Source organism: Vanellus vanellus, assembly GCF_965231255.1.
Source record: "Vanellus vanellus genome assembly, chromosome: Z".
In the NCBI taxonomy this organism is placed as follows: Eukaryota; Metazoa; Chordata; class Aves; order Charadriiformes; family Charadriidae; genus Vanellus; species Vanellus vanellus.
Window position 1 is genome coordinate 72,226,402 of NC_138908.1, and position 25,690 is coordinate 72,252,091.

General features: G+C 40.4%; 2 protein-coding genes across 2 annotated transcripts; both read left to right on the top strand.

The window, feature by feature from the left end:
* Positions 1-1,027: 1,027 nt before the first annotated feature.
* On the top strand, positions 1,028-5,046 carry RIMOC1 (RAB7A interacting MON1-CCZ1 complex subunit 1). Its single transcript, XM_082497911.1, has 6 exons — positions 1,028-1,142; positions 1,710-1,810; positions 2,208-2,354; positions 2,747-2,878; positions 3,068-3,182; positions 4,485-5,046. Exons 1-6 carry the CDS (start codon positions 1,034-1,036, stop codon positions 4,772-4,774), a joined length of 894 nt encoding a protein of 297 aa, XP_082354037.1. The 5' UTR covers positions 1,028-1,033; the 3' UTR covers positions 4,775-5,046.
* A 1-nt stretch (position 5,047) lies between these two features.
* Positions 5,048-13,711, top strand: FBXO4 (F-box protein 4). Its single transcript, XM_082497912.1, has 7 exons — positions 5,048-5,255; positions 5,359-5,594; positions 7,274-7,494; positions 8,479-8,554; positions 9,075-9,253; positions 10,613-10,788; positions 11,807-13,711. Exons 1-7 carry the CDS (start codon positions 5,070-5,072, stop codon positions 11,894-11,896), a joined length of 1,164 nt encoding a protein of 387 aa, XP_082354038.1. The 5' UTR covers positions 5,048-5,069; the 3' UTR covers positions 11,897-13,711.
* Positions 13,712-25,690: the final 11,979 nt, after the last annotated feature.

Sequence of the window (25,690 nt, forward strand, 5' to 3'; positions counted from 1 at the left end):
TGAGGGTGGTGAGGCACTGGAACAGGTTGCCCAGAGAGGTTGTTAAGGCCCCATCCCTGGAGGTGTTCAAGGCCAGGCTGGACGTGGTCTTGGGCAACGTGGTCTAGTGGGAGGTGTCCCTGCCTATGGCAGGGGGGTTGAAACTCGATGATCTTCAAGGTCCTTTCCAACCTAAACCATTCTATGATTCTATGATTCTGTGATTTGCTGTGGGGCAGTAGCAAGATTTTGTTAAAAGGAAAACTTAACTGTTTTCCCCTTATGGCATTGAAGCTATTCAGCACTTCTGAAGTTCACAAAATGTGCTATTTAAAGTTGGACAAAAAATTGGAGCGAAAGTCTCATTCCTGTAGCCAAAGGTATGCAGTTGCAAGATGACTGTACTTTTACAGTTGTACCTTTAATGTGTTAAGTAGTCCAATACTAAAACATAATTAAAAAAAATCAATGAAGATATATTTATTGATAAAAAATATGGTTCTGGCATTAAAAAAAACGCGATGCCTTTCGCAGAGCAGCTGGATGGGGGCAACACCGGGACAGGCCAACGACTCTCCCTGGGGACCCCGACACAGACCTGCACGTGCCACACACGCCTGTCACAAAAGAACTTTAAAGTCCACCTAAAACCAGAACTGCAGTCCCAGCCTCCGGGGCGCACACAGCGCTCCCACCAGCCCCGGCTGCCGTTTCGCTGCCTGCCCGCTCCGCCCGCCGCAGCCACGGGACGGCCTGAGGCCAGGCCAGGCCCACCAGGCCTCATCACCACCGCCGCGGCGCTGGCAGGCCCAGCCGGCAGCAGCGCGGAGCGGAGCAGCAGCGGCCGCTGCTCCACCGCAGCCCATCCCGTCCCGTACAGTCCCGTACAGGCCCGGCCCGGCCCGGCCCTGCCGAACAAGGCGCCTCGCCGCGCCCTACCGGTGCAGGCTCGGCCCCTCCGCGCCTGCGCGCCTCTCCCCGCCCCAACGGCCCCCGCCCTCACGGCCGCCCCCAACCGCCGCCGCGTCGCGCGTCGCGGTGACGGGCGGCGGTGATGGCGGAGGCGGGGGTAGCCGAGGCGGGGGTAGCGATGTCCGCGCTGCTGCCGCGGCTGGCGGCGCTGGGCCGGCGGCTCACCGCGCCCAGGAGAGCGGGCGGCGACGGTGAGAGGCCGGAGGAGGGAGGGGAGAGGAACGGGCCCGGCCTGACTTGGACGTGGCGCCGGCCCGCTCCGCCCTCTGCTGCCGGCGCGCCGTCCCGCAGCGCCGCGGGTAGAGGGCCGGGGGGGAGGCGGGGCGCGGAACGGAGCGTCGGCTCGGGGACAGCTGCTGAGGGCTTCCCCTTCTCCGTCTTCCGAAATGAGACTCGGGCCAGGAGCGGTGCTGCTGGCGCCGGCCCAGGCTTCCGTGGGGAAACTCCCCGGAGGGACAGAGCGGCTGAGGCCTAACGGGTACTGGCGCGTTAGCAAGTGGTGCTTCTGGTACATGACTTCTTTGCCAATGGAGTGTGTGGAACTGGTTTTGAAATGCCAGACCGTAACTATGAGTGCCCTTATTTAGTCGTGAAAGGTGTTGTCTAACAGGACAATGGGCCGGTTTAAATGCTATGTTATTCAGGTGCTCTTGTAGATACAGCAAGGATGGATAAAACTATGAAGTGAAAAGGGGGAGTAAGCAAGGCTCTTGCCCAGTGCTTTTCAGTGCTAAGGAAGCGTTGTATTCTTTCTTCAGATACCTTCTTAGAAAAGGGCTCTGCTACTCTGGACAAATTAAAGGACCTCTGTAACGAAGGGAAAGAACATCCTTCCGTGCTTTGGCAGCTGTATACACAGGTAGTGTATTTAAAGCATTAAGAACTCCCTTTCAAGAAAATGGACTGTGTAGAGTATGGGAAAGGGTTGGGTGTAGGAAAAGGTAAAGCAGAAAGGGATCTCTGTTACTTGGTGTTTGCAGTCAACATCCATGAAGCACAGGGCTGCTTTTTTCTGGACTAGAAGATAAAGTTGATAATAATTGTGTTGGTACTGTACGACAGAAAGGGATTTGAGTTTACGTTCACTGTCAACAGTCTTACTATACTTTAAACTTGCAGCTTTTGTAAACTAAACATTAAAAATTACTTTAAAATGGTAATGTTGTATGAACAGTAGCAAGTTTGTACGTTACTGCACACCACTATTTGATTATTTTACTGGTAGCATTTTTACAGTGTGTATCGTGTTTTCATAGGCTGTCTTAGACATCACATATTTTGAGGAAAACCAGCTTGTGGATGAAGATTTTCCAGAAGAATCTTCCCTGCAAAAAGTTAAAGAACTTATTTGCATTCTTTCAGAACCAGAAGGCCTGGTGAGGGAATGCAACATAAATGAAAAAGTAAGTACTAACAGTATTCAGCCAGAGAATTAATTGTTTCATCATTTAAAAATAAAAAAATCTGAAATACAATAGTAGTATTTGTATTTTTGATAGGCAGAATTTAAGATATTTTGAAAAATTTTCAAGTCTTGTATTTAAATAGTGATTACTGAAAATATTTTTTCAAATGTGTTGCGTCTTCATAATTTTTCTTGCTAACATTTCATGATTCAATGTGCTTTTGGCAGTTTAAATCCAAATTGTTAGGCTTGTGCCTGTGACTGTTGATGTTAAGTGTCTAACTTTAGATACTGTACTTAATTTGACACTGTTTGTGTGTGTGAGTGTGTACATGAGCAGTTCAGATGGTTTAGTTTTGGGTTAGCCCAGTTTGTTGGATTTTATTTCAGCCCATCAACCTCCTTGGTGCAGAGTTGTTAGAATGCCTTTACTGGAGAAAAGGAGCTCTGCTTTACATGTATTGTCATACAGCAAAAGAAAGGAAAGAATGGCTACGAGGAAACATTGCCATATTTAAAAAGGTAAAGAAGATTAAAAAGTTCTACGAGCATGTGAATACAGTTTTAAAGGTTGACTTCACTTTAAAATATAGCTTTTCTTTTTCCTTTTAAATAGGGGTTTGGGATATTCATAGCAAGAAGTATTTCTGGCTATCATTAATCAGATCTTCTCTAAAAGTCTTTTCCCCCTCATTTTTTAACTGTACTCAGTGTCTTAATGATGGAGTTCATTACTTGATGAAGATGCTTAGCTTGAGATGCCCTCTTCAGCTAAATGAAGATGTCTCATTTCAAGATAAAGACACAGCTAGATTACTCAGTGAAGGTAAAAAACTCCCAAAACTCCAAAACCCCTACAACCCACTCCTCTTAACTGCTCCACTTTATGAAATGCTTTATTGCCTATTTTTGCTGTTTGACTTCATTTGTATTAAAAAAACTGCCACTTTTTAGAACAACAACAAAAAAAACAGATGAGGCAGATAAACGGGCAGCAATGCTTTCTGCTCCCCCACACTTCTTTTTGACTCCTGGATTTTAGGACTTGGCAGTGCTCATTTTCTCTATGTTTTTGAGTGCACTGGAGGAAAGTGAAATGAGGAAATGGGTCTTTTATGCACAGCATGTTTGTTTTACAGCCATCCAGTTGTCAATTGGCAAGTGTTGAAGGCACAAATATGACTGCAGAGGGTGCTAGAAGACCATGTTAGTCTTCCTGTTTAGATCTAGGAGAACACAGAGAAGAACACAGAATTACTGATATCTCACAGGTAGAAAGTACGTGCAGAACTGGTTAGATTTGGCAAACTTTCATTCTCTCTGTCTCCGCTTTGTGTAGCTTTATGTAGCTTTATGTAACTTGCATTACTCTTGTACGTTTGTGTGAGGATCTGAGGCTGCATTAGTGTGATGCAGGTAGGGTGGTACAGCAGGGGGGGATTTTGCAGGTAAAACTGCTGGTACTGAGAACGTGAGGTCCATGTCGTACATACTCAAAACTAGCTCTAGCTATGGGGGGATAGAGCACCTTCTTGGTTAGTTTCATCTGAAAGTGGCATTGCTCCAATTCAGCTCTACAACACAATGCCAAGTTCAGTAACTGATTTGTAAGTTTATTTAGCAGGATTTTTTTTTTGTTTTCAGTGACCATGGGTACATATGTGGTTTTCTATTAAAATACTAAAGCTGCTGCTGGTTAACCTGAGTTAAGGTGGTGCTCAAACAGCATCTTTTTTTAGGCTTAAATTTGGGGAGGCACAGAAGTATTCTAAAATAAATATGAGTAATCATGCCTGTGCTTAATGTATTGTAAAGAAATACTGAAATTCTCAAAGATAAATAGGCAAACAATTATCAGAATAATATTTATATGGAAATATTAAAGGTTTTAGCACTATGGAGGGGCAAAATGGCTAGAGTAATGAGCAAGGCCTTGATCCAGGTTTTCTTCTAGGCAGTGTCAGTCATCTCATGGTTAAAATTTGGTTTTTTTGGTGTACCTCTTTCATAGGCTTGTACTGCCTTTTTGAATTTTTTTTACAGTGTCACTGATAAAAAAAAAAAAGTTGTTAACAAGCTGTGTACTTGCTTAGAACAATAAAGTACTTGATCTGAATTATTTTTACAGGTATATTTAGTGACACTCACTTACTGGCAATGATGTACAGTGGAGAAATGTGCTACTGGGGACTACAACACTGTGGAGAAGGGAAGCAGGAAATCCTTGGGACAACAGATTCTGTGTCTAACAGTGACCTGAGCTGCGGATCACAGAGTGTGTCGCTGGATTTCCGAGAAATGGGCAAAAACATGTTAACAAAGTATGTGGCTGTATGTGAGGGACCTTTAAATGGCCAAGGGTGGAACACAGCAACTGCAAAACAAATGTTGTGTTACTTCATGAAATTCCACAGCTAAAATATGCTGCTTTCGCTGTGCTGAAAGAAACCTTGTGCCTGAAGAGCACGCTTAGGGAGGTGATCTCTGCTTCAGTGACTGTTGTTCTTATCAAAATGTATTCTTCTGTTGCATTAAAAACATGCATTCAAAGGACTCCTGGAACACAGGTCTAAAGTCTAATCAAGCCTTTCTAGAAAAAAAAAAAATGACTGTGTCATAAACTCCACGCAAGGATGACTACGTGTCTCTCCACCCCGCTGGCGCCGGCGCACTGGATCCGAGGGGGGTGGTGACGGCAGCGGGGCTCAGTGCCATGGCGGCCGGTGGAGCGGAGGAGCAGGGCGGCTTGGAGGCGGCTGTGCGGGGTGGCCTCCGCGTCCTCCGGGAGCGATGGATGCGGGGCACCCGCGAACGCGGTGGTACCACCACGTTCGCGGGTGCCCCGCATCCATCGCTCCCGGAGGACGCGGAGGATGTGAGTGCCCTGCAGGCGCTGCCGGTGAGTGGGGCCCGGTCAGGGTGGGAAGCTAGTTATCCCGCCTCTTGCATTTCCACTTCTCAGTTCCTGGGTCGTTAAACCCGCTGCTCTTGACGGTTTTCAGATTGATGTGCAGCTGAACATCATGTCCTTCCTCTCACCCCAAGATTTGTGCCGTTTGGGAAGCACGAGTTGTTATTGGAGGGCGGCTGTGCAAGATCCATTGTTGTGGAGGTATTTTCTCCTCAGGGATCTCCCCTTTTGGACATCCGTTGATTGGAAATCACTCCCAGATGTGGAGATTTTTAATAAAGCCTTTTCAGAAGACAGTGATAATGCGCTGTATGATTACATGACAGTGTAAGTATCTTCATATTCTCTTACATGACTTTGTAGTATTCAGCCGACAAGCATGTGTCATATTTACAGTAGTAAAGCTGTGCTGCAAGCCACTGCTTAAATTTTGATGTGTCTCAAATCCATTGTTTATTTTGGAAATTAAACTTCGTGATGTTTGACAGTTTGGTCAGCTCTTTCTCTTTGGAATTCAGGAAGAATGTAAATATAAAAAAAAGTCAAACATAAAAAAATTAAAGCTTTTTGTAAACTGCATGTCTGCTGTGTCACAGAAATACAGTCATTTTGGAAGGTGTGCATACTGTTGATCTTGATAAAAATGTGTTCTTTGCTCTCAGTACAATGGCAAATGATTTCTTACTTTAATAAAAGTACTAAGGAAGGAGTCTGCAAAGTACAGCAAATGGAATGAATCTTTTCTTTTTTTTTTTTTTTACCCCCTCTTACCTGGAAGACCTAGGGGGAAAAAAAAAGTGGCTTTTTTTTATAATATGCACAGAATAACAAGTGGTATTGCTTTACCTCTGATCAAAGGCCATAAGACCAAGACTTTGGTTTCAGCTAGTATAGTTGAAAAGCGTAGCAACTCTCATAACGTGTTTGGATAACTGAGAAGAACTCTTAAGACAAGCAGATTATTCTGTGGGTTTTTTTTAACTTCATCCGATTCCTTTAATTAATTTGCAGTATTTTTTTTTTTTAATTTGTAGTTAAATTTTCCAAAGATAATTTCATGAAACAGTTGCTTCATGATGAGTGCACTACTAACCTCTGCAATCTCTGTGCCCTTCATCCCCACTTTACAGATGGGAAAGACACACCCAGAATTTGAAGTGCAAAATATCTACTGATTTTGAACAATGGATTTAAATCTCTGTAGGTCTGAATACTTCAGAGCATCAATTATTTGAGAGCACCTGTCACTGATTTCCATTGTGTCTGTGAGTGCTCATGGTTTTGCTTATCTCAACTGAAGCATCTCAGTTGGGTTGTAAAGGATCACACGTTTAATGTTTTCCTGCAGTGATTTGTCCAGCAGCAGCCTACTGTGACCACAGAAGCAAAGACTGAAGCTGCTTCACTAGGATGACTGTTACTTCTAGGACTGTTACTTCTTTCCCTTGATTACCAAAGACTTTTCATGCCTTCCAGCTTCTGCATCAAATGAGCACATAAGCTTGCAGACAACATCTGTCTCATTTCACAACGTGCGTTCTCTGTGCCTACAGGGGATACGGTCCTTTTCAGGCAGTTACCTGTTTCATAGTTAATAAACACAAAAGTGGTCTAATCGAGGTTTGAAATGCACTCAGAAGTCTCATATTTTTTTATATTGTATATGACTTGTTAGCTTTGATGTTATTTTACCAATAGTGTGTGTTCAGTGAGGATGGGGACATGTGTTGTGTTGTTTTGTTTTTTAACGTAAACCAAAAAATCCATATATAGAAGTGTACAAAGGTCCAAAAGTCAGCATTTGCACTTTGAAAGGACTGATGGCTTTACCTGCTTTGTACTGGTGCTTGAAATAATCTGTTTGGAACTTTATCATTTTTGACCTGTGCTTGAGTTGTACCAGTAACAAACCATGAGCGGCGTGGGACCTAAATCAATTTATGTTGTTTGATTAATACCTCTTTTGTATTTTGTGTTTAATTTCTAGTTGCATCTATTTTACACAGATATATAAAAAGCTGTCCTCAGAGTAGAAGAAGTTTGAAATCAAGCCGTCCCCGGTATGGGGCAGTGACTTCCTTTTTGCAATCACTGGTCACTCAGGCAGAACCTCGCTTTGCAATGTTTGGGCCAGGTTTGGAAGAGCTGGATGACTCTTTAGTGCAAAAGATGATGACGTGCCCAGAAATTCTGCTGGTAGCTGGCCTACCTCAAAGACAAATTCATGGTAATGTTGGTTTTGTGTTTTGGCTTTTTTGTTTTGTAAACAGATATAACAAAAAAATTGGGGGAGAAATAGAGAAAAGGGATGCTTTTTTCTCCTCTTGTATCTCAATAGCACAATGGTTCAAAAAAAAAAGTATTTTCTCTCTTTGTGTTTATTCAGAGGAATAAATGCAATGAACATTTAGGATAAAATTATAGTTGCAGTGAATTTATGATTAAATTTGCACAATGTCGGAGGGATGATTTTGCTCCTTATACTTCTATTTTGATCCTAAATTCCATGTCATACCTGCTGTTGTAATGAAAAAAGGCAGATGGAACTTTCTTTAGATACTGCTTGCAGTAAGCATCTAAAAACACACTTATTTTTACACAGGAAGTCGAGGCTGATCCTTCATATGATTCAGTCTTGTGGTGTCAAATGGTGTGAATTTCATTAGAAGAGTTATAGGAGCAGGTGAAGGATTTTTTTCAATGTTTAAAACATAGTTTTGAACATCTCTAATTTCATTGCAGTCCAAACCAGAGATAAAAATTGATTACTTTTTAACTAATGTTTATTTCAGCACAGCAGAATTGAAGTAATTAAATTGTATTTATAGAAAGTGTGAAAACGTGTTTTCTTAGTGGTTTTATCTTTTTTCTTTTATGTCCTTTTCGATTGCTCTGCCAGTTTTGGCTAATACATGCAAATCTAGGTCCTCTCTGACTTAGGTTTCTAGGTTCAAGTCTAAGTATCAGAAACATGGAAATGCCTTGTTGTTTTCTTTTAATACTATTGAATTGATTTTAATTAAATTAATAGTCTGATCAATTAGAGCATATATAAAATTTCATCATAAAGCAGTAAACGTGCTACCCCTTACAGCAACACCTAGGCTTGGATATGTCCATTTTATAGCACCACTGGAATTTTCAGCCTACCACTTAGTTATATTCAGTAACCAAATAGTTGTAATCTCATCTATTCATTTTTTCCCTGTAGGAATTGGATCAGGAGTCAGTTTTCAGTTTAATAACAATCAAAAACTCAACATTCTGACATTGTATTCAACCACCAGGTAAGATTTGTTCTCCACCAAAACCCAAAAAGTACAGTTTCTCGGTTAGTTCATACTTTTCCTCATGTCTTTGTCATGTATTTTTTATGCCTGCATTCACATGCATGGATATCCCATATAAACCGAAGCTTCAATGGGTATCTTCACTTTTTCTTTCCTTCTCCAACTGCTAAATTTTCATGTGGAAATAATAAACCTTTTCCTAACCTTATACATAGCAAATATGTATGACAAATACAGAACAGGTGCTTCTGTCCCTCTTGATACCTTGATTGGTTCTTTTCTGAAACACTATATAAACTCATCCTGGGGCATATTCTCATATGCATCTTGCAGATTTCTAACCATGTCTATATGTACACTAGAAAAGAAGGGTGGGTGGGAGGTGGAGGGGAGAAATGAAATGCTTTTGCTGGCTTGAATAATTTTCCTGTCCCTTTCCTGTGCTGCCTAGACTCTCAAAATTGAGGTTTTGCATTCTCAATTAACCTGACTACTGAAATATTGAAATATCTTTCAGTGTGGAAAGGAGGAGAGCAAGGGCAGAGCAAGCTGTTGCTGTGAATAAGATGTTCTACCAAGAGAACAGCATAGTAGGGAATCAGCAAGCCATGCACTACAGTGTAATAGCTCAAGTTAAAAAGGTGTGCGAAGTAGTTGATGGATTCATTTATGTTGCTAATGCAGAAGCTCATAAAAGTAAGGGGTTTCTCTTTATTTATTTGTATTTTATGAATGATTGGAATGTCATAGAAGATTGCAAAGAATATACAATACATCAAAATCCATGTTCTTAGTCTTTCAAAATCTGCTTCAGTAGTGCTATTTCTTCATGGCTTATCCAGTCGAAGGGGTCCCCTATTCTAGTCACTGTCCCTCAACTGCCTGTGAGGTGTTATGGCCCCCTTCTTTCACTTACAGCAGGTACTGATGCGGCTGCTGTCTAAGCTACGTGTGGGAAATCATCTGGATTTGAAAAACAAAAACGTAAAAAAACCCTGGGCATAGGTAGAAAACAAAGCCTGAAATGCATTAGGGGTGGTGTAATAGCCTGGAAACAGAACCTTCACCAGGAAAACTGCAGTAAAAGGTGCAATTAGTCCAAATCAGGATGCCAATTCAAGTCAGGAGACTAATGCAAATACCTACTATGGTGATTGTCTTTATATCCACCAACTTTAAATGTGAGTCCAGCGAAGGACAACTAAGATGATTAAGGGCTTGGAGCATCTCCCATATGAGGAAAGGCTGAGAGAGCTGGGACTTTTTAGCCTGGAGAAGAGAAGGCTGAGGGGAGACCTTGTTATGGCGTACAATTATCTAAACGGTGGGTTGAAGGAGGATGGAGCCAGGCTCTTTTCAATGGTTCCCAGTGACAGGACGAGGGGTAATGGAAGTTCTGTTCAAATACACGGAAAAACTTCTTTACGGTTCAGGTGACAGAGCACTGGCACAGGCTGCCCAGGGAGGTTGTGGAGTCCCCTTCTCTGGAGATTTTCAAGCCCCGCCTGGATGCAGTCCTGAGTAATGTGCTCTGGGCAATCCTGCTTTAGCAGGGGAGTTGGACTAGATGATCTCTAGAGGTCCCTTCCAACTCTGAAAACTCCGTGAAGTCATTAAACTCCATAAATGGAAGGAAAGGGCTAGCTCAGAAAAGAGCGTAAAAAAAATGTGCAGGGATATAGTAAGGAGAAAAGTATGGTCAGTAGGGAAGGGCTGTGGACTGTACAGTGTGTGAGTATTTCTTAATGGCTTGTTGCAGTTTTGATCTCTGTGAGGTACTTGGAAAATGCTCTGATATTAAGAACTGGAATAGGCTGCCTATAGAATCTATGGAGATATTTAAATAAGATCTAGGTGTGACATGAGCATCTGTGTGACATGAATCCAGAACCTCCAGCCTTGTGATAAGCAGAACTAGATAATTTGGCTATGTCCCTTCCAGCCCTCTGTTTCCTCACCTCTGAAACCTTAAATATTTGAAAGGTATAAAAAAAAAATAATTCTCCTTGGGATTTGCATATATTTAATACTCGTATATTAAAAATTGTTTCTTAGAGCATGATCGTCAAGAGGAACTGGCTCGTATTTTGGCAATGATTGATCCATCCCTTGGGCCTCCAAACAGACCTCTGCTAGTTCTGTCTTGTGTCTCTCATGCTGGTGTGAAAAGAATTCCATGTGTTTACGTGGCACATCAGTTGCAACTAAATCTGCTACGTCAGCCCTGGATGGTACTTGCTTTTAAATTTTTATTTTCTATTTCTTGTGGCTTAAATTTAATTTAGGATTATGGTAGTTCCTGAACTGTACCTACCTAAGCAACTGTGCAGCTTTCAACGCTAGTACGTGAGCGCTCAGGTGAAGAATTTAGTTTCTCTGGTCATCTAAGATGAAGCATTAGCCTGTCTGAACATAGAGGAGCTAAGTGGCTTGCCCAGGAACACACAAGAAACTTCAGATGGAGTCAGAACATAAGGAACGATGAAATGCTGGTCTTGAAGGGAATAAGAAACTTCAGTTAATTTAAATCTAAATTTCCTGAGTCACAACACAAGGCCTTGGACACAAGGTAGATTTTCTGCCATTTTCAGGAGACTGTTAATTGTCACTTGCTTGACATGATAAATCGAGTTTTTGACAAATCAGGTTTTACCTAGCATGTGAGGTCCTGAACCTATTCTTTTATGCTTGCCAAGCACAGTAAATGTCAGTATGGCTCAGCCACACATAATTTATTTTTGGTGACATTGTGTAGCCAAAGAATAAGACTTAATCAGAAAAAACAAAATCCTGAATTGAGGTAATTCCTTTGTTTTCATAAGGAAAATGTTTACAGGCTTTTAAAAAAATAGAGTTTATAATAGCCATTTTATAATACATTACAAAATCTAAGAATTAATAATATGCATTGAATTCTAAAGCTAGCAGTATTTTTACTTTAAGAGTTACAAGAAGAATTTTCAAGTAGACTCTCATTCACAGAGGAAGTATAATGTTCCAGAATAGGTGATGGAATGATTGAGATAAAATTCACTTTAATACCAAGAATGCAAGGCTTTCCTGATGGGTCTTATAATTAATTTTGTAAAGAGTAGTGTTTTCTTTTTGTACCTTAATCTTAAGAACACAATTTTTTCTAAGAGACCTTTAAACCAGTGATAAAAATTTAGTTTTGATATAAGTATTTCTGACTTTAAGAATAGACATGGAGTGTTATCTCGAATACCTGAGCTTTTTTTATTTTTACAGGTGCAGGACACTGTAGCTGCAACTTTAGCTGGATTGCTAAATGGAATTGAGTGGCTGCTGGAAGAAGCAAATTGTAAAAATGCACAGTAATGGAACCATGCATTGTTTTACTATATAGAGACTTTGGTGTTTTGCAGTTCAGATGAAATGAGAATCTTGTCCTGACACAGCACTGTCAGAGGGAGATCTAAAAGGCAAAGCTGCATACATTTCACTGCACATACTTTAACATTCATTAACTGTAGCCCTGAATTAAAAGTACAAGTAGGATTGCCTGGATTACAGCAGCTGATGAAGAAGTGATTTTGGGGGGCAATCTGGGTGTTTTGTTTTTTCTCTTTCTTTCAAGCTGGGACCTTTAGGGTGCAATCTTTTCTCAGTGTATCTGATAATCTAATCTCCTCTGTAAATACACCTAACACTAGGCTGGTTTATCAGCACAGCCCTATGGCATGCATCACGCATTTAGTAAGCATATTCAGTGAAGATCTTGACAGTGACAGTTCCCAACCAAACTAAATATACTGTATGTTGTACAGTAGTAAGCTGACAAAAAGACTCTATCTCTTTCAAAAGAGTAAATTCCCCTGTATTTTTCCCTGAAACAATGCCTAGACAAGAAATAGCACCTATGGGAGAATTGTCAGCCTAGACCAAAATTCTTGGAAGCAAACAAACAAACCGCCACATACAAATTGGTTGTTTCTTGTTTGTGATCTTCAGCATCTTCTGCTTTCTGTTGCAGTGAAATTATTAGCTTGAACTGAACACGCCTCTGATGTCATGAATAAATGTTAAATAGAATCATTATTACTTCAGGATATTTGTTGAATACATAGAACCTATCAGTTACTCAAATAGTTATGACCATTTGCAGATGTGAAGCGTACTTGGCTTGAAATTTTCTACACAGTTGCAAATACTTTTGTAAAAAGGATAAAAAAAAATGTTGTAGAGCTGGAATTGCATTTTCTATGTGATGTCATTTGGGATAGTCCTAGTCTTCCACCTTTTTAATGATTTTTAATTACTGTATGAATGTTCAGAAACTTCCTTTGGATTTCTTGCCTGTGCAGGTATTTGTTTTGTTCTGGGTTGTTGTTTTTGTGGTTTTTTTTTTCCTTCTCTCACTCTCTCCACATAAATGCAATAGTCTCACAATTTTTTCTTGGTACCTAGATAAATGACTACACGGTGCACATTCAGCTGTAGCTGCTCTCAATCTGGTATCTGTGTGTGATGCTCAACACAGCTATGTCAGAAATATTCCATTTGAGAAGTTTTTTGTTTTTTTAATGAACTAGGACAGACACAGGAAGTGCCTCTATTTTTTTTTCATCTTTATGCACAATTAACTCAGCTTTCTGTATGTTTTTGTATGTCTTCTAATCTTTGGGGGTTTCTAGACTTTGGGGGTTTCGAGGGAAAAATCAGTGGGAAGCTATCCTATGATAATTCTGTGGTTTATCTTTTTTTTTTTTACTAGGATATATGTACTTTACCCGTTAAAATAGATAAGACACAAAAGATTTATGAGTATTTGGGGGAATATTCCATGCTTTGTGACTGGGTGTGTGTGACTTGCCTGCTAGTCGTAATAATTCCGCAGTGAATTATATGTAGAGGTTGAATGCAGCGACCTGTTGCTATCTTAGCTACTACAAATACAGGTTTTTTTTTTATGCAAGATCCCCGTTCTGATTTCTTCATAAGGAATAAATTATTTTCTAAAGAATTATGTTTACAGTCTTTCTGTGCGTGCTAAGCCCCCCCCATGCGTGTATATATGCATGCATGCACACACACATGTCAGCAGTTGTGCTGTCACAACAGATAACATTAACATTGTTCATTAATGACTAATGACAGCAATGTGTTATCTGTTTAATTAACAGATATTAATTCACTGTCATTTTACAAGGTTAAGATAATGTAGGGAATATAATTTTTCTTAACCCAAAGAACATCACTTATATTAACGGAAAGAGAGAATAGCTTTAAGAATTACAAGATTTAAGGATGCAGCTTAGGAAACACACGGTGGGAAGTAGAAGCCTGTGCAGTTGCAGAATGCCAGCATCATAGCAACTGCAGAGCTGGTGGTGGGCTACCTTGCATGACTGAGTACTGTGGTGGATCAGTACAGGCATGAAGATGAGCATGTGTGCTGTGCAAAGGAACAGCTTAGATGCACAGAGGTATGCTATGGAAGGGGCAACCAGCCTGTTGAGAATTTATATGCCAAATAGTTGCAGAGATGCACTGCGGATTTTATTTAATGCTACCTTTTAGATTCCACTTCTTACTGTTTAAAGTCCTGAGTCTGATAAGTCAATTAAGCTTGGAACTTAAATCACTACAAATTCAAAATTAGTTGGATATGGAATATTAGAACATCACTAAAATGTACTTTAAAACTTTTTAATGTAAACCCCTCTTTTTTTTTTTTTTAATTTATTTGGGTTTGAATTTATCACAGTAAATGCAACTGTGATGGGTTTCTGAGAAATAAAACCATCAGGATTTGGATCCCAGAAATCTTGCTGTCTTTGGGATGAAGGATTCTAACAGTGCTAGAAATAAAATCACTTTCCTGCCGACTGAGGCAGGTTGTTTATCTAAACAGTGGTTGCAAAATAAAAGTAAAAGGTTAAAGTGACAATACATGTGATTTATAAGAAAACTCAATTACTGAGGCTTCTCCTGAGCAGCAGAAAGTGGCTGTGGGGATGCTAATTTTCAAGTCTTTGAATAACAGAAGTGCCTGCTGCCAACTCCAAAGCAGGACGTGAGGGTACGAGGCAACACAGTGACAGCATGTCTCTAACTTGCTAGGTGTCTCGCAGTTTCTTCTAATGGAGCGGCCCTGGGTGGACACAGCCTCCAGGCGGCAGCGGCCGCGGGGGGGACCCTTCGCTTCCCGGCGGCTTTAAAGGGGCGCTGCGGCTCGCCCTGTGTCCCACTGGATGGCACTGCTGATCCACATCAGCCACTGATGCTGTCCAGCCAGCATCCCTACAACCTTTGCCAAAATCGCTTCAAGTACCGTTTTACTCCCTTCTCAGATATGGCACCAAGCAGATGTAGTTATAGAAAAACCTATGAGAAAATCAACATGTTTTTCAAAGGCTTATAAACAGGAGATGTGCTGCCTGTTCTTTTAATCTGGTGGGTACCAGTATCAATTTGTGTGGTGGGATGAGTACTGCAGAGAATAGCTGGACTTGCTGTCAGGAATGTATGGAAAAAGTTGCTGGCATCATTGCAAGGTGATTGATGCTTTAGTCTGTGATATAGTTTGTCTTTTGTCCCATTTTAACAGTAGTGGTTCCGGATAAGATACTCTCCTTATGTAGAAGAGTGAAGAAATAATATTCTTCAGCCAGTTACAGAAGGTGATATTATAGCTAAAGCTTGTGCTTAAATCTCAGGCCAGAGGATGTTTGCACGCAGGCTGCTCTCAGTTCCCTTGGGAGGATGAAACTACAAATCAAGAATGTAGGTAGGCGTATAGCAGAGATGTTTAATGGGTGAGACAGAGCAAATGACAAAACACAATGGATGTGGATAGAAAAGTATATTTAAGAACCAGTGAGATTAGATTATCTCCCACGCTAGCTCACTCTCTCTCCAGCATTACATTTCCTATGTCCACCCTTCCCAGCAGGGAGGTCACAGCTGGTTCAGGGTCAGGCAGAAAGTCCTGTCCATTTCTGTTGTGCAGCTGCTCACAGGTACCAGTCAGGGCATTACTTGGCAGGTGCTCCAGCTTCTTAACCGTCTTAGTGGCCCTTTTCTGGCTTCTCTCTGGTTTACGCCTCACATACTGCAGGCTTAAAACTGGACACCCTGCTTCACATTCAGACCCACAAGTCCTGCGCAGAGGGGAATGAACACTTGTCCTCAATGTAGCCCAGTATGTGGTTAAGCCTTTCTCACTGCATGGGCACACTACTGAATCCAGATTCACTGGTCCACCAGGAGCTCCCATCCCTTTTGCAGAGCTGTTCCCAACCTATTCAGTCTCTGACCTGCACTGATGCACACTGTGTTCTCTCCCGGATGCAGAACTTTGCATTTGTCTCTGCTCAACATCTGTAGGTTTCTGAAGCACCCGTTGGCCCATGGAATGCACACTTGCAATATCTCTGGCTGTCCTTGCACAAAGAGCCTAGTATCTCTGGGAACACTGGTCCTGCACATAACAACATACAGAATCAGTCACCTAATAGAAGAGAAAAAAGGTATGCAGTCTTTTCCTGAAGCCTGAAATCAATCAAGTCATCTGCTCCATCAAAAAAGTTGAACAATACTATTCTTAAAGCCTCAAAAGAAATTCCTTCATCGTTTAGCAAACCAGTGGGAGACAAGAGCTGTGAGTATGAAAGGCCTATATTGTCCCAGAAGAACATTTCACCAAGCTGTGAAAAGTGTTGCATTGTGAAATGATCCTAGTGATAACCCAGAAACAGCTATTGTAGTCATTAAATTATTTAATACTGCTCTTTGGAAAGTGATAACAATAAAATAAACTCTTCCGCTTGTTCTCAGGAATGACAATTAAGGAACTGAGGTAGGTAGAGAGTTACTGAGGGACTGAGGGCTGTATTTACTCAATAGTGTTCTCTTGATAAAAGGATACCATTTTGGTGTGGTATCTTTCATATCTTACCCACAGACTTGAATTACAAAGGCAATTCCACAGTCTGATGTCAGGGGACACTTGTTCCACAAATGTGAACATATAAGGGCTACTCTCCAAGAAAAAAAAACAAGTCTTTTTCCTCTACTTTGAATCAAATCCAGCTTGTTTTTTATGAAAGGTTGTTATATAAGTTTCCTAAAGAAACAAATCTTGAAACAGCAGTTGCTCAGAGGTTTCTCCCTTAAGACTGATGGTGTTCACATCCAATTACCTTTGAAAATCATCTGGCTTCATCTTAAATTTTGTGGAGATTTAAAGAAATGTCCTTACCTTTAATTCATATGAAAGCGATAGTTTAAATTTTACCCGCATATGTGCTACACATTAAATTCTGTGGGATAAATTATTGTGAATGTTGTCATGAATCTGAATGATGAGGATTTAAGTAAACAAGTTACCTGGGAATCCTTTTTTTAGAATATAACTAGAATATAACCTCCATCCATGACATGTCCAAACCTTGCACAGTATAGTATGAGGATGCACTAATACAGCTGCACATTATGCTTCTTTTGAAAATCACAAGCTATTCTCATGATAATAAATGCAAATTACAAATTTAACTAACAAAAATATAAAAAATCTTATGTTTTTCCCAAAATTAGAGACTCAAATTTTGTAAAAACATAAGTTATTGAAAGCAAAGAACCTAATTACCTGATTACTGCTACATTGATACAAAATAAGAGGGCCAATTCTGAGTATAATGAACATGTGGTTTAATTGTGCACTTGAATTCAAGGATCTTTCAGTCTTTTGTTGAAAAGAATTGCTGCTGAGCCACTATCAATATCCTTCTTTTCAGCTGACAGACTTTAACTGCTTTTGGACTCACTAAAACCAAAAACCTGCTACCAAGTATTTGTGCTTCTTAACTTGCTTTTCACCACAGGAAGAGAGTTGATACAAATTAGCTGGTGTACAGACACACAATGAGACATTTTTCCCCTAGCAGTTCGCTGATCACTTGTTCCAGTCACAAGTAGCTAATAATTTAAAAATAAACTGAAAATTAAGCAAGTTAAAGGCCGTATTAGTGTAAAGATTTTTAGGACTTGTCTTGGTATGCCTGAGTGTGCCTAAGGGTGAAATAGTTTGAGGGGCCCAGCTTAAAAGAAGACATTGGAAACTGCTGCCACAGTAACCGACAAGATTCGTGATAGACACCCAAAGTCACCAATAATGGGAAATTCTGGCTAACATCCAACACCCCAATACTGATATTTCCACAGTACTCATTGTCTACGTGTGTCCCTACTGCCACCTGAGTCACCCCTTCAAGGTTCCCAGGCTAAGCACGAGGCTCGCAGTCAGTTCCTGCCTTACTTTCCCCCATGAGCTTCTGGTCTCTAAGCGGTGCAGCACAGCAGTTTCCTTCCTGCTCTCTTACCCTGTGCGCCAAATTAATTTCATTGGCTGGACCTGTGATTTTCCGAGCAGATGATTCTGAAGTCAAGGAAGAAAATGCAGAACTGTGCTTCATCTGGAGCCTGCGGCCCACGTGAAATTCTGAACTCAGAGGTGTAGCCATATGCCAGGAACCCTCTCCTAAACCTAATCACACCCCAGGTATTTAAATTTACTGCATATTTGAGCAAACAGAATTGCATACACTGGGAGAAAGGAAGGTCTTGGAATGTTTGAGCCACATCCACAGAATTTCAATAGTTATGGCACAATATGCAGTGAAATTCCTGAAGTCCTATCCTGAATTTCTGGTAAAACGCTGCTCAGATATTTCTGTGTGTTTGTATGTTGCTAGTTTGATTTATTTTTATGCAGATCAAAGTGGAATGGAGATATTTGGGTACTGGAATATCAGTGTTGTCACACCATTCCCTGCAATGGCAGAAAGGTCAGGTTTCTCCAGAGAGGCACCTGCAACATACCCAGAGATTATCAGGCTGCATATTTATCTGAGCGCAGGTAGAAGCTGACATTTCAGCCAGGGCACCACTCCTCAGAATAGTATCTTCTTCCTGACATGACTGCAAAATACCTGAGCAGACTACGTTTGAATGTTTTCTCCAGTTAGAGAGTGAGTTCAGAAAAAACTTGCTATTCTTGAACAATTGCAAGCAGGGTCACTCTTATTCCAAAATAAGAGCACTTTGTTGATTCAAAGTGTGTTAAACTATACCAGAAGGACATAAACCTGTCCTGGGAAAAGAGCATCAGCACACTCAGGGATGAAATGTCATAAACCAGTTCCAAAGTAACTTTGCAGAAGGTAGGCCTTAAATGATAATGTCCTGTAAAATAAACAAATATTGTAGTTCCAAAATACAAATGCAGTGAGTTAAATCTTTTTATTTCTTCCTGGGTCATTGTTTGGCACACTGTGATCACAGGGGCTATGTGAAGCGCACATCCTGGCCTCAGTAAGCTGTGGACCATGCTTCCATTGTACTTCAGCTGCAGCACATCCCAAAGCGATGCTCTGCGGCACTGCTTGCACCCTGAAAACCCTGTATGGTTGCTTATTGTGAAGAGAGTGCGTTGTTAGTTGTATGTTTGTGGACCCAGGTCCACAAGGCACAGCTTGCAAAGTCCATCCAGGCTGACAGCAAGCCATGACAAGGAATAACGTGGGCTTATCTCCTCTGAGGCGCCAGTGCACTGGACCCCACCCAAAACCTAAAATTTAGTCCCAGTCATATTGACAGTGAGCCGGAACCAGTTCCTTAATAGAGCATAGATGTAGCCTGAATCCACTATAATCACATTCCTGCTGGCTCAAGTTAAGGGAGGATTGGGAACTTTTAACTTGCTGCTGTAGATCAAGATCAAGGAATTGCTAAATAGCGCCCCCTTGTATTTATCACCAAGGTTTCTAAAGATAGATTTTCATCATAAACTATTTAAGGGCATTTAAGTAGGGTGTTGTTGAGAGTATCTAAAGTTAGGACTGAAAGTCCCTGTACAGAGAGAAAAAGAGAGAGACAGAGAGATGTATCATCAGAGAGTATTCTGGAGATCCTGTGTTACTTTAGCACATTGCAACATCACTGCTCCTGAAGAATTTGTTTTACGATATTTAATTCATTTTTGGTTTATATCTTTAAGGCAGCCTGAAATTCTTGGATAAAAAACATGCTGGAGTCTCTCCCAGCTAATACTCTGCTTTTGTCTGGACACTGGCAATATCGTGTCTTGCTCCTTGCTATCAATCTCACACAGAGGTCACAGTGTTGTTCCCTCCGGAAAATTACCCCATTGTTTGCAGAATAATAAGGGCTTCCTGTACAGACTGTTTATTTTAAAGTCTAGGACATCAGAGTGCATTTCTGCCATAAATTTAATAGGGTCAGTGCTATTACTCCTTTAATATGCTTAATATACTCTAACATCTGACTACAGATTCAGATCCTTCAAGTACCACTTATGTGGCAAGGGTCATCAAAGTCTATACTTCTCACATGACTGAAATTTATCATGTGAGTCCTTGCAAAATAAGTGTCTTGCTTTTCCTTTAGAAGTTATAAAGGAGACATATATGTAGATATAATAATCCATTCAATTTGTTTCTTATTCAGTTGAAGTATTCTAGCCAGACTGATTTTGAAGCTCTCGATTTGTTTGACTGTAGGGATGTCTTGGTTGATGTCATTGTCAGAAACCGAGGACTGCAGTTTATTTAGTCCTGTGCTTGCCAGATCCCCTCTGTATAGAGCAAGAATCACCCTTTTCTTTCTCTGGTGTTGCCACAGTGATTTTCCCTCATTTAACAACATGCTAAAGGCCTGTGGTTGGTTACTGGCGTAACTCGAACAGTCTACAGCATAATGAAGAATCTCTCAAACCAGGGGAGGCTAGAAGAACTTGGTTTCATAATTAAACAAAAGTGAATTAGCAGTATAATTTTCTTTCAAAGAAATAGACACCAATCAACACCAGTGAGGGAAAAAAAAATCTACTGAAGTCACTAGTGACTACTTTGGTTCAAGAGTCAAATGGAGTTCATTGATCTTTTCTAGTAACCATCATTCTCCTCTTCCTTCCTTACAACCCTACTTGCAAAGGGTTTGACCAGAATGGACAAAGGGGCATCTCCTCATATTCTCCAGCATATGTACCATCTCCTCAGCATACGTACCATTCCAGCACTCAGCATCCAAGGCATTGCACCTGTCCTCACAACTCCTCTGACCTCTCCTTTCTCCCACCAGACCTGATCCTGGCCTCCCAATCCCAGGGAGAACTTTGGTCCTCCGTTCCAATTCTCCACTGTCTCCATACAGAGACTAGCTGACTTTTCAATACCAAGGTGGGTTAAATTCACCAGGGCTTGACCTCCCAGTCCCCAAGCCCTCTCACTCCTTCCTCAGATATCCTGGTTGATTTCCAGTTCTAACAGTTGCGTTTTAGCTTGAGCTCTCACTTTCTGCCATTACCTGTACTTCTCAAAATTGCACCTTCCCTGGGCTTTCCAGACTTTCCAGTCTTCTTTTCCTTCTCTGACTGCTCACCACATCCCTGTCTGTTTCTTCAGTATCTCTTAGTCATTTATATAAGGTCATCAGAATGGCCATAGTGAGTCACTCCATCATCTCTATCAGATAGATACATCATCTACAGTGATTGGACACGAAATGTACTTTCCTGGCCCCCAGCAATCCATTTTTCAGACATTCTGAAGCAGTCATGATATCTTTGCATTTATTAACACTAATAATTTCTCCTCCTTGCTCTTTTTTATGTGGCTGTCTCCTTTCTTTTTACGTTTTTTTGAAGCCAAGGTCATCTATCATCTCTTTGTCTAGGTGAATCATGCTATCTCTTAATGCTACTCTATGAAAGTTTCTGGATCCAGGTTTTGCTTTTATTTCTGCAGCACCTACTGTTCTCAGCCAAAGACACAGGAACAATTTGTGCAAGATACTGTTCAAACTCAAAGCAGGAAGATAGATCTTACTCCAGTGCACTCACCACTTAATTATAAGATGAGAAACACAGGTGGATAAAAGTAAGTAGGAGTGTTTGGATAGGATCAGAGTGGATGGCTCTGCACAGTGATACAGGCATCACAGTAAAACAAAGTATTAAAGACATTTTTCTTTATTTATCTACTTACTTTCTGATATTGCTTCAAGTAAACAGTCATCTTCCCTGTGTTTCAAGTTGTTCATCTGCTTGTTATCCTCCCATGGCTTCTTTTTCTTGTCTGCAAAACCAGATTGTGTAAAGTTTCACCGCTGCTTCTTTCATTTATTATGAAGAATCAAAAATTCTTTTTCCTGTTCACATCACTAAATAAGGGGGAGTGAAAAGAAGTTGGAAAATCTATCACCTAAATAAAATATCTTATGTTTGACAACTGAAGAATATCTTTAGAAATGTTCTATCTGGATAGCCCAAATTCTAAGTCCCACTCTACATGATCATCAGTTTTACATACTACGTGAGGAGAACCTTTTCACGTATTGCCCTTGAAAAGAGTTCATGGGTTTCTGGGCCATGCAACAGGCTGCTGGCTATTAGGAAATAGGAAACTGGATGGTGTAGATGTGTTTTTCTGTATTGCTGCTCTCGGACTTCCTAGAATTTAAAAGGCAAACAAAATCAGACATGTTTCAATGCATATCTTAGCAGATTCTGCCCTCTTAGCTCAGAATCAACTGTCATAAAAATATCAGACTGACAGTCTCTTATTCTCTGTTTGCTTCATTGATAGAAAGTCAGGAAATAAATTCTCATTTCTAGAAAAATCTGTGAGCTTTTTTTAGCAATTGCACCAAATGTGCTATTTTCGTATGAAAATATCCAACTTTAGCTCTTTCTTGAATGCAAGAAAAGTACTTTTATTGTTAAAAATAGCTGTGATACTCCTCATGAAAACTCCTCAATAAAGAAAGTTAGACATTCCTTCTTATAAGCAAGCACACATGAATTTGTCCTTTTGATTTTTTTTTTCCATTTATTTTGTTAAATCCAGAAAAAAGACTGCATAAGTGTTTTTGGTTTTGGTCATTTTCCCAAAAACTAACCAAAGAGCAAAAGTGTGCAGAAAATCTTGGAAAATGAATTTTAGATATGCAGTAACAATTTCTCCACTGTCTGCAGGCACTCTGACGGAAAGAATATGTATCTTCAAATTTATGTATGGAAATTGGAGTATGGAAATGTTGGGGCAACCTGTAATAGCAGACAGCATATCTCAAGGTCAACAGTCTGCTCAACTGCCAGACATCCACAGCCTTAAAGTTCTATCTTTCTAACAGAATTCTACACAAAATATTCAATATTTCTCTATGACAATGAGGGAGAATATTACCACTGCCTAATTAGTTCTCTGTCTGCTTCAGAAATGACAGTGTATGTGCTTGTCACTGAGAAAAGAGCAGAAAGCACCGAACCACACAGCTGCCGCTGTGGTGACACAGAGCCATGTTGCAAAGGGAACACTAATAAGCCCAAAAGGTACACACTGGAGAAGGGAAGACTTTGTTTGTATTTCACAGTGTACTGTAAAAACCAGCCCCAGTACTTGAGAGGGAGCATTAACAATATGATAAGAGGTAATTCAATACCAGCTCTGCAGTGCTCATACCAACTATTTTCTTTCATTTACCTAGAACAAGAAAAGAAACTTAAACAGTTTGAAACTGGTATGCTTACTACTAAAGGTACAAACAGCAGAGAGTACAGCAACACTGGGAACATTTTGTATTTTTTACCCAAGTACAGCTGCTCTTATGTGGCTAGTGGCAGAATTTATCATAAAAATAGATTTAACTACTTTATGAATGCTTATTATTTCATGTTGATTACTGGTGGTTTAAGCCAAAAGTTGCACCCATTCCACCAGACCAATGAGTATTATTACAGCCTAGAATTAGCTCTGAGTAAAACTTACTACACAGTTCCAAACAAATAAAGAGAAAGAGGCTTTTTCCTTTTTTCTTCCCATACAGACAGATATCTTAGGCAGTCTGTTAATTCCAGTTGCTATAATACTGTTTAGGCAATTTGGGAAGGATACAAATAAAATGAACTGGAAGACAGAAGGGGGAAAATAATTTAGTCAGCTTTTCACATGGAGGAGGAAGAACTAAAGGAATATCCTACCTCCAGCAGGATGTTTGTAAGTTTGTTTTGGATGTTGTTATTCTGTTATTTTGTTCTTAGCTTTTAGGTGTGGAGGTGCCCTGTAGCATTATTAATGGGAAATAAAATGCATACATACATCAGGGAAGAGGCCTGGTGGCATTCTGCCCTCTCAAGAGCACTTTCCCTGTTTTATGTCTTTGGGTCCGTAAAGAAACTTATTACCTGAATGTTAAAAGTCAATGCACCAAGAATTGTTGTTACTGATTTCATGTGCATCATTAAATATTTCTCTACATATTTCACATACAGCTTTATGCATTCTAACTGTCACTAACGTGACCATGTCCATCAATAAGTTAGGAGCTCTTATGGATGACTGTGAAATCTAGTCATTCAAGAAGAATACCCAGTGTTTCAGTCCTGAGTCTTAACTAAATCACACCTGCTGTAAATTCAGCACATTATATAGGAACACTGGAACATCAACCACCCTTAATTTAATACCAACATTGTAAATAGGCTACTTGACTGCAGACAATGCTGTAAAGTCCGTTCACACACCGTTTTCCTGAAGCACAAACACACCACACAGACTTAATAATCTGAACAATATAAATTCAACAAATAATCACCTCAGTCTATTTCTGGAGGTCTTCATTGCCAGTAGGATGAAAAGGGAAAGGATTAAATGGAAAACATGGGGTTTAGCTTTAAGCTAGGTGAGATCATAATTATGTAAAGCCTTCTAGGTACAATGTATTTTCAGATTTATTTGAAAAATAAATTCATACTCCCATCTCCATTTATTTTTTTAAACCTTGGGCAAAGATATGGTGGAAATAGTTGGCTTACGAAATGTGATTGCTAGAATATTAAGGTATGACACAACAGGATTATGTTGTTCTGACAGAAAGACAGACTGAGCACAACAAGAGATCTACATCACTGCACCTGAATGAATCCAGTGGTATTTTCTTCGTGCAGTGTCATGTAGGCATCTGAGTTCACTCAGAAGTAGCTGAGGCATTTCTGAAATGGCACTGCATGGCATGACCCTACAGTTGTCAGTTCACATGCACATCTCCAGGGCTGTAAATACGGATGGCTGTATGACAAGAATTTATAGGACTTGCTTAACGGGTTGAGCCAAACTCTCTTTTAATGAGAGCTTTGGGCTGCTCTCTCAAGAGATGGAAATCTCGGCTCAAACCAGGCATTCAGTCAGGCAGAGAAGGAGCTAGAATTTTTGTTTCTTCTGAAGATTGGATGAACTTCTTAAGATACAGTCTATACTGTGTAAAGACAACAGCACCATTGAAGCAACTGTCTCTTCCTCACCTACATTTCTTTAGTTACAGCCTAAATATTTGAGATATTCTGTTGTGGAAATTGTAAATTAATTGTTTTGCCATCCTTGAAATTTCTTGCTTTTTTCCTTTGGCAAATACTGTTCACTGAATTCAGGCATCGTTGAGACTGACAAAATGGTTGTCAAATAAACTATGCCTAGAACCCAGTTAAAAATAAAAAAAAAACAGTTTGTCTAACCATGCTTGTCTGGAAGTGTGAAACATTTCTTGAAACAAACTTGCCCTGATTTCAGCTGGGATAGAGTTAATTTTCTTTCTAGTAGCTGATATGTTTTGGCTTTAGTATGAGAATAATGCTGATAACACATATTGTTTCAGTTGTGGCTAAGCGATGTTTACATTAATCAAGGAATTTTTCAGCTTCCCATGGAAGCTGAGAGGGAGCACAGACAGGACAAGCTGGCCAAAGGAATATTCGATACTATAGATGTCATGCTCAGTATATAAATGGTGGTTGGCTGGGGGGCAGGAATCCATGATTGCTGCTTGGGACGAGCTGGGCAACCGATCATTGGGTGGTGAGAGTGACTCGTGTTGTATCACTTTATTTTGTATATTCTTTTCCTATTGTTGTTATTATGACTATTATTATTATTATTTTCCTCTTCTGTTACTGTTCTATTAAACTGTCTTTACCTCAACCCACAAGTTTGTGGGGTTTTTGTTTTTCTCTGCCCCTCCTTTTCTCCCTCTTCTCCCTACCCTACTCAGGGAGGGAGGGATGAGCGAGTGGGTACATGGTCCTAGTTCCCGGCTCAG